Raw genomic sequence first — 13,688 nt, 5'->3', positions numbered from 1 at the left:
TGCTGACTTTAGTGATAGAAATATGCTTTTACACTTCTTAGGCCTGTGGGCCCAGCACACCAAGAGGGAGTGAACTGTGGGTTTGGTTCCTTTTGGTGCATCATCAACAGAATGACTTATTGAGTTCCAGTCAATTCCACCTCTGCAAACCTAATGCAGGCGACAGAGCTGCATAGATTAATTGGCTGGGAGAACTTTTTTTTTTTTACCAATGATGATGTGCAAGAAGGAAAGAACCACGCATGACTCTCAGATACCAGGTTGAGTTTGCAGGAGAACTCCCACCCCCATATGTCTTTACTTGCAAACAGAGCACGTTTGATCTGGAGTAATTAAATCTGAACACAGAACACCCTCTCTCCACCACACAATGCCATTTGTATAAAGACAGTTGTCAGGATACAATCACATTTTAGGGGATGCACTGATGACCAGATTTTCAAAAGTTTTCAGCACCTGAGTCAAGGACAGATTTTCAAAAGAGTTTACCCAACATGATGATCTAGCATCAAATTTTATCTATAACTTTGGCTCTTATCATTCATGACCTTGGCACAAAAAGTGGAAATATGCTAATAAAATTTGCAGATAACACAAAGTTGGAAGGTATTGCCAATATGGAGGAGGACCGGACAATCATACAAGAAGATCTAGAGGATCTTGAAAACTGGAGTAATAGAAATGGGATGAAATTTAATAGTGCAAAGTGCAAGGCCATGCAGTTTGGGACTAACAACAAGAATTTTTGCTATAAGCCGGGGACATATCAGTTGGAAACAACAGAGCAGAAGAAAGACCTGGGTGTATCGGTGGATCACAGGCTGACTATAAGCGGCCAATGTGATGCAGCGGTGAAAAAAGCTAATGAAATCCGAAGATGCATTAGGCAAGTTATTTCCAGTAGAGATAGGGAAGCCATTATACAAGGCACTGGTGAGACCTCATCTGGAATACTGTGTGCAGTTCTGGTCTCCTGTGTTGAAGAAAGATGAATTCAAACTGGAACAGGTGCAAGGAAGGGCTACTAGGATGATCAGAGGAATAGAGAACCTACCTTATGAGAGGAAACTTAAGGAGCTTGGCTGTTTAGCCTAACGAAATGAAGACTGATGGAAGATATGATTGATCTCTATAAATACGTCAGAGGGATAAATAGCAGGGAGGGAGAGGAGTTAAGAGCCCATGTTGACATAAGAACAAATGGATATAAACTGGCCATCCACAAGTTTAGGCTTGAAATGAAATTACACATGATGCCATCTGCATCCCCTTTCCAAAACAAACAGTAGCCAAATAAACAAACCTACCAGGAATAAAGGCTGGCTTAGGAAAAATAAACCAATTAAGAGCCATTATAAGGCAACAAGATAACATGGTTGCACTATGGCTTTTGCTGTTGACAGTAGTTCACAGAAAGACATTTTTCAGTGAAATGACATTGGGTGAATAAGCCATGATACGATTTCAGTTGAATGATGACCCTATCGTAAAGCTTCACTTTCACTCACAGTAAAACAGGATCAAGCATCCAACGTGCTGTGCAAGGTATTGCTGAGCACAAAATGCCTGCTGGGTTTTCTTGCATAGCGACTGCACTACCAAGAACTGGCTTATTGCTCATAAAACCCTTGGAGCTTCCTTAAGGTGCCAAATAAATCTTAACAACCCCTTTTTCTTTTCAGATGATCAGTTAACAAGCAGGGTGGAGACCTCTGCTCAGAGACTGGGGATCTTGGGGTCTTTCGCTTCCCTGAAAAGGAGAGATCTTATATTGAAAGGTCTATTTTAATAACACTGTTACACCATTACAGTCCCAAATTCAGTCTGTGTTGGGACAATCTTGGGGTAAGGTTTGGAAGGAGGCAAGGACTCCTAGGCTGCCATGAGAATTTATTGCAATTCCTCTTTTGGACTTAAAGGGATGCAGGCAGCAGAGTGACGTAGTGGAAGGACAAAGACCAGGACTCCTTTCCAAAGGAAAAAGGGTTCTGGTCTGGATGATTGGATTTCTTTGTGATTTCTCGCTGGCTTCATAACAGTCATGGAATGGAGGCGAGTGAGTTACATGTGTGTGAGGCAGAAAGCAGGTGGCACCATGTGTAACCAAGAGACAAGACAAGCCTCACTAAGTTGTATTTAGGTTGATAGGCTAAGATCATCTTTCAGAGGGCATCACGTTGATTGCGAGCAAAGTCTGCGTTCATTACTCTAGTATCACCTCTCTTAACTGTCTAGAAGATGCTTTTTACTGTATCATTAGAGCAGAGCTCATCTGTGGCCTGATCCCTGCCTACTGAAGTCAGTGTCAAAACTCCCTTTTAATTCACTGTTGCAGTATTTGGCCCTCGACAATGACAGGTTTCCATTAACACTATGTTGGCTTTCAAGTAATAGTTTCCACTCTTTTTAGCTGGTAAGTTACAGGATTTCTTGCTTTCTCCAGCTTATGTACTGAAACAGGGTATCTTAGGGCTTGTCTACGCAGCAAGTCAGTGTGTGGCAAACCAGGGTGTGAATCTACAATGCACACTAGCCTGTGGTGCACTAACTGGCTATCTAGACACTGCTATTACACATAAAAGGTCCATTGTGCGTTCTCATGTAACCTGTTTCAAACTCGTGATTCAAACAGGAATCTGTCAAAGGGGAATTTGTCAAAGCACACTACAGAACCTTTAATGGATTTTTATGGCTGAAAATTGCTGCACGAGGTCAGTCTCACAGTCTATGACTTCCGTAGTGGAAGTAGTCAGTACAGCTTCTGCAATCTACCAGATAAAATTGATTTGGTAACTTTTCAAGGCAGGCAGGCATGCTGTAACACCCATCTTTCCTTGCTAGCATTTTGGGGTTGAGTCCGTAGGGGGAGGGCAGGGTGTTGCAACATGACCGAGTAGCATGTCTTTTAGTTTTTGTGGACAAGCTTAGTAAGTGGAAAATTTGCCTTCAGGAGAAACTATTGCATTAAAATATTGTATTGCACATTTTGGATTTTTAATGGAGTGCTTTAGAATATGTGTACATGGCCACGGCTGGCCTGGGTCAGCTCACTTGGGCTTGTGGGGCTTGGGCTGCAGGGCTAAAAATCGTTGTGTAGGTGTTCTCCGGCTTGGACTGGAATCTGAGCTCTGGGACCCTCCCCCCTCACAAGGTCTCAAAGCTTGGGCTGCTGCCTGAGTGTCTACATAGCGCTTTTTCAGCCCTGGAGCCTGAGCCTTATGACCCCAAGTCAGCTAACTGAGGCCAGCCATGGGTTTTTTACTCCTGTGTAGAAATAGCCCTAGATGCCAGGAGGTTCCTAGAACTCTGGAAAGGTGACAGAGATATTTAAATAAATAAATACATCCCCACAGGTTTACATACATTTGACATTCAAGCAAAGAGACAGGAGAGAAGCCCATTAAAACAACTGCCATCAAAAAGATCCCTAAGGAATTGCTGCTTTTTCATTAACCTAACTGGACTTCATAGAATCATAGACTATCAGGGTTGGAAGGTACCTCAGGAGGTCATCTAGTCCAACCCCCTGCTCAAAGCAGGACCGATCCCCAATTAAATCATCCCAGCCACAGCTTTGTCAAGCCTGACCTTAAAAACTTCTAAGGAAGGAGATTCCACCACCTCCCTAGGTAACGCATTCCAGTGTTTCACCACCCTCCTAGTGAAAAAGTTTTTCCTAATATCCAACCTAAATCTCCCCCACTGCAACTTGAGACCATTACTCCTTGTCCTGTCATCCGCTGCCACTGAGAATAGTCTAGAACCATCCATCAACTCCTCGTTAAACATGATAACTTGCGATCTGACTTTGCAGGTCCTTCCTCACAGGGGCTAACCTCACACTGAAGTCATTAGGGGAAAAATCCTGGCCCCATTGAAGTCAATGGCAAAACTTCCAGTGACGTCAATGGAGCCAGAATATCACCCTAGGAGTCCAGGCAGCACAGTGAGTGCAGGAAACAGGGTCTTAAATGGGGCATCAGCAACACTTAGGCAAACATGTACCAGTATTTACAACCTGAGGCTGTGTGGGGGACTAGAAGCATCAGTGAGGTGGCACCTTTGAACTTGGCCCATCCGTGTTTTTAATTTTACCTTCTATTTTGTTGATATTGTTTGTTTCTGTCTGTTTGGACTATTCCTTCACATAAAGGAAACCCATAATTGTGTGTGTGTGCGCATGCCCACACATGCATAGTTTATGTGGTGCACATTTCTCTGCAAATAAACTGAGGCTCAGTTAATTGGCCAAGGAATGCACATCCCAGGCCAGACTTTCCAAACTGGAAAGTCTTTTATTTTTTAAGAAAACCCTCTTTCTTCTCAGTCTCCAACCCCCGCAGCTTACCAAAACAATGTCATCATTCTGATCATTTAATCTCCCCTTTTATGAGTCACATTGGCACCTGTGACTCAAGAGGCAGAGCTTTCCATTTCCAAAGGGGGGAAGAAGTCCCTGACTTCATGGATGACACAATGGCTTGTAGGCGTCTCTAGCACTGGCATTCCATCTCCCTTCTCTCCCGTTTTTTTAACATGCAATCCTTAAAAGGAGTCTTTTACCTTTATCATCTTCCTGTCGTATTTACAGAAAGCTGCACTAAGCCGTGGAAAAGAGTTTAAACCATTGTAGATATAAATGTTTAAAAACCTAAAAGAGCTGTTTAATGCTAATTTGAGCTTTGGCCTTTCAGGTTGCTATCTGCACAGTGAAAAATGTTTCCACCTAGAAGTTACTTTTCAGCCTATTGTTTGCAGAGCCAACAATGTGTGTGCTCAACAATCAGCAACATGAATGGTTTTCATTTACCTGGACGGGGGGGCCATATGGGAATTCCACTTTCTCGCTGCTCTGGGTTGCCACAGTAGGATTACTGGAGCTGATGAGTACTGGTGAGCTGATTTCCAGTGTTTGCCGCTCTGTGGGTGAGTGGACCATCCTGTTGAGTGAATTCAAGGCACTCGTGATAGAGAATGGTCTCAGGCTCTTCCTTCTAGATTCTGACACCTTGCGGAAGGTTGGTGACTCTGTGCCTTTCGCTCTGGGAGAGGCTGTCCTTAAAGGTGATGAATATTTAAATGAGGGGCATCGGTGGCTTTTCTTTGTCTGTAGGAGTTGTCTTGCAGTCATGTTTGGCTGGGACAGAAAGAAGAGAAGTTTTATGGCACCATCTCAGAAGTTAAGCTTTGCATAGACCCCAAACCCAGTGAGCATAGACCCACATTTTATATCTCATCCTAACAAGGAGCCTAGCTGAGTTTGGGCTTCAGATGGCATTATGGTTAATCTTTGCAATTGAGTGGCTCAGCTTTGTTATATTTTCAGTGACAAATCCCAGAGGCATAATTACTAACACAAAGCTGACCACCAAATTAAAATGGATTGGAAGAAGTCTGTCACTGAGACACCATCTGATTAAGCTTGTATGTCTGGTTCTCTCTCCAGTTGAAGTCTCACAGAAAGGTTTGGCTTCCTTTCCTGTCAAAACTGGAGACTCACAGAGATGAAGAAGCATGCATCTCAGCTAGTTTCTTCCACTCAGCTCCAGTATACAGTATGATAAATGGAACGCCAAATTACAATGGACAAATAGGCACATCTTTCTTAATTGCTTTGTGTTGGCAAGATTGGGTGCATTTCACAGCAGGGGGTCAAGTCTCTCCAACTGACATGAAGGCGTTCATATGGAGAAGTCCATACTGATGTTAGCTTTATAAGCTGTGTTGCCTCCATTCAGTTAGATCAATTTAGAGTAGGGGTGGGCAAACTATGGCCCGTGGGCTGGATCCGGCCCCTCAGGGCTTTGGCAGGGAGCTTGCCCTGGTCCTGGTGCGCGCTGTTGCCACCCTGGAGCCACTCCAGGTAAGTGGTGCTGGGTCAGAGCCTGCACCCCGAACCCCTCCTGTCCCCTGTCCCCTGTCCCCCAACTCCCTGCCCTGAGCACCCTGCCTGCACCCCAACCCCCTGCCACACCCCTCCTGCAACCCAACCCCCTGTCCTGAGCCCCCTGCTGCACCCAGAACCCCTCCTGCACCCCAACTCCCTGCCCCGAGCCCCCTCCCGCACTCCTCCCTGCACCCCTGCCCTGAGCCTCCTCCCGCATTCTGCACCCCCTCCTGCACCCTAATCCCCTTCCCTGAGCCCCCTCATACACCCTGCACCCCTCCTCTGCCCCGACTCCTTGCCCTGAGCCCCTTCCTGCACACTGCACCCACTCTCACACCTCAACTCCTTGCCCCAGCCCTGCATGCAATTTCTCCACCCAGATGTGGCTCTCGGGCCAAAAAGTTTGCCCACCCCTGGTTTAGACCAAAACATTCACAGCTTGATCCTGCTCCCACTGAAAGATGTGGGATTTTTACCATTGATTTTAAGGGGAGCAGAGTCAGACCCTCAGTTTGCATAGAGACTAAGGGCATGTCCACATGTACGGTGCTGCAGCGGGGCCGTTGCCCCAGCGAAGACGCTGTGTGCCGACGGGAAAGAGCCCTCTCACTGGCCTAATAAAACCACCTCAAGGAGCAGCAGAAGCGATGTTGGTGGGAAAAGCTCTCCCACCAGCATCGCCCTGTCCACACCGGCACTTATGTTGGTGTGATTTATGTCACTCAGGGGGTGGTTCATTCACACCCCTGAGCAACGTAAGTTCTGCCACCACAAACTGTAGTAATAGCCTGAATTTCAACAGGATGTCTTTGAACCTGCTGAGTAACTCAATATTAATAGCAAAGGGCATTTGGTGGCAATGTTTCTTCCCACAATGGCTCCCAAAGAAATTAACCCTGATTTACGGCTGACATTAAAGACTTGCAAATCTTTGAGATTCTCTCCCACTCACTCGAAACATTATGCCTAATGCCTAGGATGAAAAATAATCCACCTAGCGTGGAACAGGTCATTGCCCTTACCAGTATCATCATGTAAAAGCAAAGGTTGTTTTTGTATTGTCTCCTCCTCAATCCCAGGTTTAAAAACAGGTAGTGTGTGTGTGTGATATATTAGACTCCTCTCCAAGTACTTACAGAAATAAGTGTTATATATAATATTGTAATTTCTGTAAGTGATTAGAGATGAGTCTAAAACCAAAACCATTTATCTGAATTCCCCTAACACTAGGTATTTGGTTAAAGTGGAACATGGATCTGATCATTGTCTGTAAAGCCAAAGCCAAAAGAAGTCCTGTATCTCTCAAACTAGCCCCAGGTTTTCCCTTCCCATAATTAATTTCTAATTTCCCAGTGGCCATAATTAATTTATTCCAGCTAATGCCAGATTAAGTAAAAAATTACTTGAGTCAAAATTATTTCATGAAAAGAAGAGACATTTTACAAGATCTGTTCGAACTTCAAGTAATATTTTTACTAGTGTCTGTCTATAAAGTAATTGTGGAATAAGTAACAAATGTTTTCTGTACTTAGTTTAATAATATCTCCATTTGTGTCTAGATATTTGGTGTGCCATTTACAGTTTATAGCCCAAGCTAAACTTTAGGGAGATCATTAATGACCAATTCAGTATTAAACAAGAAATGTTGCGGCTGGGGAAGGACTAGATGGCCAAGGAGATTGATAATGCAATAAATCTCTCTCTCTAAATCTCTGCTTTGAATTTGGGGCAGGCTGGTAGTGACTTAAGGCTGTTACTATCTGATAGATGTTTTGTGCTTTATGGAAAATCAGTTGGTTGATCTCATTACAGTTCCTAGTGGAAATGTATTAATAGAGCTGATCAAAAAAGACAAGTCTAGTCTGTCAAAAAAATTAGCAAGGAATGAACATTTTCCATGACATTTTTTGGATTTTTTTTTTGCCAAAAATATGTTTGAAATAAAATTTTGAAAAACATTTGAAAAATATCATTTTGATGGGGAAAAACAACCCTCTTTCATTTTTCCACACTGGAAATGATGACGAGAGGGGCAGTGAATGTGAAAGAAAATGCCCCTCCCCCCAATAAACAACACAAAACAAAATGGAACTTGGATGAATAATTTTGAGAATTTTCACTTTTAAAATTTTTTGATCAAAAAATGAATTTTTTTCCCCATGAAAGTGTTCAGTTTGGTTGAAAGAGTTCTCCCTCCCCCCACTAAAACAGAATTTCAATGTACATTTTGCACTATTTCTAATTATTAACATCACAAAACCCATCTTGTGACCCTCACCCTTATTCATAGTGTCAGCAAAATGCCAAGGACTGAATAGGCCATGAAGACTGAATTACCCCTTCACTGGTAATTGCGGTCCGCCCAGTTAGGACGTGAGATACGTTGACAGGGCAGTGTTTGAGAGTATCTCCTTAGCTTCCAACCACCATTCTTCACTTAAAGGAGATGTAACAGAAACCAGAGAATACCCTCCAGGATCATGGATCACATGAGGAGCATCATTCAGTATGGTGGGAGTGAATACAGATGTTGACTGCTTCCCTGTGGTAATGTATTGAATAAGTGTTTTTGAATGTGCTGCACTTACCTCCACAAACAAGATGGGGAAGATCCCTATTTTATCACCTAACTTTCCCTCTGCCCAGTTCTCATCAACTCTGCTAATCACTGTGATGATATCGCCCTGAAATGCAGAAGTATATTGTTACCAACCTTCCCGTCTGGGATAGACAGATAGTACATGTAAAGATGGGTTTGACCCGTAATTGCTGCAAAACAAAATCATTAAGCAGCCTCTGAGGTATGTCCATTGTAGAGAACACATGTCTTCAGCAAAGCTCTTTGGCACGTGCTTAGTCTTAAGTACATGTTTAAGTCCATCTGTATTCAGCTCTATGCTCAGCGTGCGTTTAACTTAAAACAACGGAATTTAACAAAAAATAATGGAAAATGTGTGAAAAGCAAGAGAGTTTATGACTTTTTAAAATACTTCCTTCATGTGGAAATTCTTCTTTAATTATCATGCACGAATAAAATAATGAAAATGGCATTTCAGATATGTACCAAATATAAACCATTATAAGTTTCCAGGCAATTGGAACTGTACTGCCAAGAAACTCCTATATAAACGAATATTTCAAGAGTTGAAATACCCTAATATTATTGGACCTGCAGTACTTCAAATACTCTGCAGCAAAACTAGTTTTCTATCGACTTGTGGCTAAAAATCCTTTGGAAAGATCCATTTTCTGTGCAACCCAGCAGAAATGAAATGTTACTCATTTTTAATATATTTGTATTTGATCAACTGAAAATACCTGCAGGGAGAAAAGGTCCAAAAATGCAGGGTTTTTTTCCCTTTGAATTAATTTGAAGTTTTTGAGAATCAATCACATTTTACTCTAATTCCAATTGAGAGCAGAATGGTCTTGGCCTAATTCCCCTCTGGCTTGCATCACTTGCATCTATGCAAAGTGGGTAGATGAGGATTCCATTACAGTTTGGTAGAACTTTGCTTTCCTTTTGCACAGGTGTAAATGACTCCACAAGACGAAGGAGAGGGGAGAATCAGGCTCCCTTTCCAGATTTTTTTTTAATAATAATACATTGCACTTTCATAGCACTTGTCATCTGGACTGTGACTCTCAGATCACTGCATAAACATCCAGGGCCAGATTGTGGTTCACTCTGTATGGGTACACAGAACCTCTCCTTTCTTGCATCACCCATATGAGTCTTGTCACAATGGTAGTGCCTGGGTTCTGCTGACTACTAGCACCCACTGGGGTGCAAATAACCTCAAGAGGGGAAAAGAGCAGCAGAGAGGAGGTTATGTGGGGTATGCTGAGCTTTGAATCCTCCTGCTGTGGTTGGGTGCACAGAGGGAGCTTCAGCGACCTCGTGCAGCCTGATGGGTGATATTAAAGGAAATCACTGCAGCAGCTGGGGTCCTTAAGTGAGAACATACAATGAGAACTGTCTGACTAACATTGCAAGACACGGGGATGTGAGTGAGTGAGTGTGTTGTCCCCTCCTCGAAGAAGCATCTGCCTGTTTTATATGTACGATAACGCTCTGTGTGCTAACTGAACTGTAGGCGTGGAAATGAGGGCTGTCTTCAAAAGCAAATAAATAGAATGAGTAAGCAGTGAAACAAAGACAAATAAAGCAAAAAAGAAAACAAAACCAGACGGCATGAAAGAGAGGAAAGCATCTGCAGTTAAAAAATATTGTTGGCTCCCCATGTCCCCTGTGTTATTGTTAGCAATATTAGAAACCACACTTTAAAGTGACAATGCAAAGTGAGCAGCAGCAGATGCTTCAGTGAAACTTACTTTCTCCTCTGGTTCCGCCCCATCCCAGTTTGAGATAACAGTTGGTTTTGGATATTTGAACTTTCTTTCCCCCAGCCTTCCCCTCACCCAGCCCTATCTATCAAGCCTCTTAACTTTCTCCTTAATCCCCTCTAGAGAACTGCTTGTTTTTGCTGATTAGCAACAGCACTAGGGGCTGAGTTGCCGAATGAAAAGAAAAACAGGTGACTTTTCTGTTAGGACATCAGAGCCCCTAGGTGTTGGTTTCTCAGCTAGATTCAATATGCTTCACTTAATTTTGAAATACTAGGAAGTGTTGACATTGCTGTGAAGCACACTTACCTTGAAAAGTATCTACTGTAAAAATAATAAATGCAAGTCCTATAATTTCAGTAGAATACCAGGACAGATGGCAAATGTCTGTAGAAGCATGCAGGTGTTGCTTCACTAATGTATGTTCCTAGGAATGGCTGAATATGTTGAAGGTGCATAGATGATCTCTGTCCCCTGACTATTAAGCCATTTTTATTATATAACTAAGCATCTTTCAAGGCAAACCCTCCCATAGTTTAGGGAATAATGCAGCTAATCAGTTATTAGCTAATTGACTAAAGGAGCATTGTGGAGAAGTTAAAGCAAGGGACTGAACATCAGGCTTCCAGGTTCTGTTTTCACCTCTGTCAAATTTCCACTCATTTTCTAAATATCAGTGTGTGTCCTTGGCGACGTCACTTAGGTGGGACTTTCAACCATTGACTTCAATGCTAGGTTAGAGTTGGGTTAACACTGAGGACTTCTGAAAACCCCACCCTCAACCTCTCCATCTTGGTTTATCTATGTGCAAAATGGGGATGATATTTATCCCATTGAGATTTTGGGAAGTTTAATTCTTGTTTGTATAGTGCTTTGAGATCTTTAGATGAAAGGTGCTGTAGACCTGCAAGGTTCTATGGTGCTGACAACAGGACCTAGGGTTGAGAAACTACCCAGCTGTTCAAATACCAGCCCCTGACTGGCAGACAGGCAACCTTACCTTATGAAATGTCAGGCAGTCCTTATTTTCTTTTTTATCTCTCTCTCTCAGATCAAAGTTGTAAAGTGCTTTGCACAGGGGTGGTGGTAGTGGAAGTTGTTTGATAACCTGCACTGTGCTGCTTGGGAAAACCCCACTGACCCCATTGATCTCTCCCAAGTACCATTTTTCATCCAGCTGTCGGTGCAATATGATGATATCCCCTTTATTGAACCTCAGTTCACCAGGGTTTTGTCCTCTGTAGCTGTACAGGGCTCTGGCCCGGGGAACCTGCAGGATAAGAAACAAACATTAGCTTTTACTCATGACCTACTGACACAAAGTTCTGGTCATCATTGTTTAAGCTAACATGACTCCTCGCATTTGCATCCTAAACTGATGTCTAGTGAGGACAAGCCCAAAAGGAGAACTCTTGACACCAGTGCAGCTAACACATCAAGTTCAATATTTAGGAATTTGATGAAATGAGCAATTGCTTTCTCTGTCCTTGTGGGGCTTAACTGTCTCCTGTGAGTTTGTGATCCTCTCATAATGTTTTCATATTAATAAACCCACATCATTTAGCTTTTTATTAGTTAGTTTTTTATTCAGTATCCTATGCACTATGATGTAACTGCTGGCTTTAGATTATATTTTGTCTTCTCAGCATTTTAGGAGGGGGCACTTTATTAATAATAATAATAATAATTATTGCTTCTTAACTGTTCAATCTGGGTTGGAGGGAGAAATTTACTGAAATCAGAGGAGATGAGGGAACCTTCCCACATTGTCCCCTGCAACAGTCTCCTAAGTAAAACTAGAGTTCACTTAAAATATCCACTTTACTGGCCTGAATCATATTTTATCCACTCAAAAAATTCAATTTAATACACAGTGCAATGGATTGTTTGGATGGTTGAATTAAATTCAGAGCCATCACTGGCCTCACTGCCCTGAGCCTGAGAGCTACAGTTTGAAAGCAACCTTGCAAATTTTTTCCTGGAAGAAGACGAGTACAGATAAGCCAAAGGCTGCTTCTTGCTGTGTAGCAGTTCCAGGCGTGCAGCTCTTGGTGCAACTAGCTTCTGCATCAGCTCAGAAAATGAGGTGGGGGGCTTGTGTTCCAGGCTGGTGGAAATACCTTGGGTGAGCAGCTTTATTAGATAGCGTACTGTCCTACTACACTCCACATAACACTGGTGGAATTTGGGTTTCACTTATATTTGCTGTAGTTTGTACCATATGCTTCTAGTTGAAGTGCAAAATGAACTAAAAAGTTGGAAGTGCAGTAAGGGTTAAGGCTTGTATTCTACCCACAAATAACCCCGTGTGAGGGCCAGTTGACTTAAGTAGTGTGTAGGCTCTCTGAATAGGTGAGTTTTCCAGGTGCCTGAGTGTTGTAAAAAGTTGTATAAAATAAAGAGCACTGCCAAAAGACCTCTACAATCTCTAAGCACAGAGGGAAGAGTGACATTAGAAGCAGCAGCCTTATTGAATGTCCTTGTTTTGGCTTGCTAAACATTATTTATTTAACAGTGCTATTGTAATACAGCATCTTGCTGCTATTGAATACAGCAATTGCCATGCTGTATCAGACTAGTAGTCCGTCCAGTCTTGTATCCAATTCGCAATGGTGGCCGAAACCAAATGCTTTAGAGGTACAGGATTTAGTTGGTGTTGGTCCTGATTTAATTGCTGTTGCTCCTGCTTTGAGGAGGGGATTGGACTAGGTGACCTCCTGAGGTCTCTTCCAACTGTAATATTCTATGAAAACCCTAATGCTACACAATTTCGCAATAGCATGCCTATGGGAGAAGTTTCTTTCTAACCTGAGCCAGTTAGTTGTTGGTATTATGCTGTGAAGAAGGAGGGTGGATATAGCCGATAAAGTTTACCCCAGCTAGTGTAACTGCAGATGTTGTTCTTCTTACTCTTATAAAGTATTAATCCTTTTGTGAATCCTACAGTATTGTTTGCCTCAATAATATCTTGCAGCAGTGGGTTCCACAGGTTATGCATCTTATAAAATATGTTTCCTTTAATACATTTTTATTTGCAATTATGCAATTCCTAGTGGAATATGATCAGGTACCTTCACTGCAATTGTTATATCTCTTGAAATAATGGCAGCTCCATTCTCTGTGGAAGTATATAGATCATTCACTAAGAACTCTGAACTTGAGAGAGGGTTCCAGGGGTATCCTGTTTCCCCCAGGGCAAAGATTGAAAAAGTATAAGTCATAAATATCCCAAAGATCCATTGCGGATTATAGATACAACATACCATGGTGGCCCAGAACGCTGCAGCCAAGGTCTAAAGACCAGAAAAAAAAATTGGAGTTGGGTGGGAAACAATTCTCTCTTCCATGCAAAAATTTTGGAGATTTTGAAAGTTGTTCCCACTCTGCATCAGGGTCTCACCCTGAGATCTTTTGAAGTTTCTCATGGGAGCTGTGGAGGGGAACTCTCAGAATA

At 42.5% G+C, this 13,688-nt stretch overlaps 2 protein-coding genes across 4 annotated transcripts in view; one reads left to right on the top strand and one right to left on the bottom strand.

The window, feature by feature from the left end:
- SH3RF2 (SH3 domain containing ring finger 2) overlaps positions 1–13,688 on the bottom strand; it is a 79,177-nt gene that overhangs the window by 32,074 nt on the left and 33,415 nt on the right. For 2 of the 3 annotated variants that reach the window (XM_073355725.1, XM_073355726.1), the window contains 3 exons: positions 11,235–11,504; positions 8,476–8,571; positions 4,811–5,137 (listed from right to left, as the gene is read on the bottom strand). In XM_073355725.1, coding sequence (XP_073211826.1) covers positions 4,811–5,137; positions 8,476–8,571; positions 11,235–11,504 — 693 coding nt within the window. The remainder of the gene's footprint in view (positions 1–4,810; positions 5,138–8,475; positions 8,572–11,234; positions 11,505–13,688) is intronic. The other variant, XM_073355728.1, reaches the window with a different exon arrangement.
- Positions 1–13,688, top strand: part of LARS1 (leucyl-tRNA synthetase 1) — a 117,610-nt gene that overhangs the window by 102,540 nt on the left and 1,382 nt on the right. The window lies entirely within an intron of this gene.

The sequence above is a fragment of the Lepidochelys kempii genome, chromosome 8, assembly GCF_965140265.1.
Source record: "Lepidochelys kempii isolate rLepKem1 chromosome 8, rLepKem1.hap2, whole genome shotgun sequence".
Classification (NCBI taxonomy): Eukaryota; Metazoa; Chordata; order Testudines; family Cheloniidae; genus Lepidochelys; species Lepidochelys kempii.
This window is presented reverse-complemented; position numbering and strand designations above follow the sequence as displayed.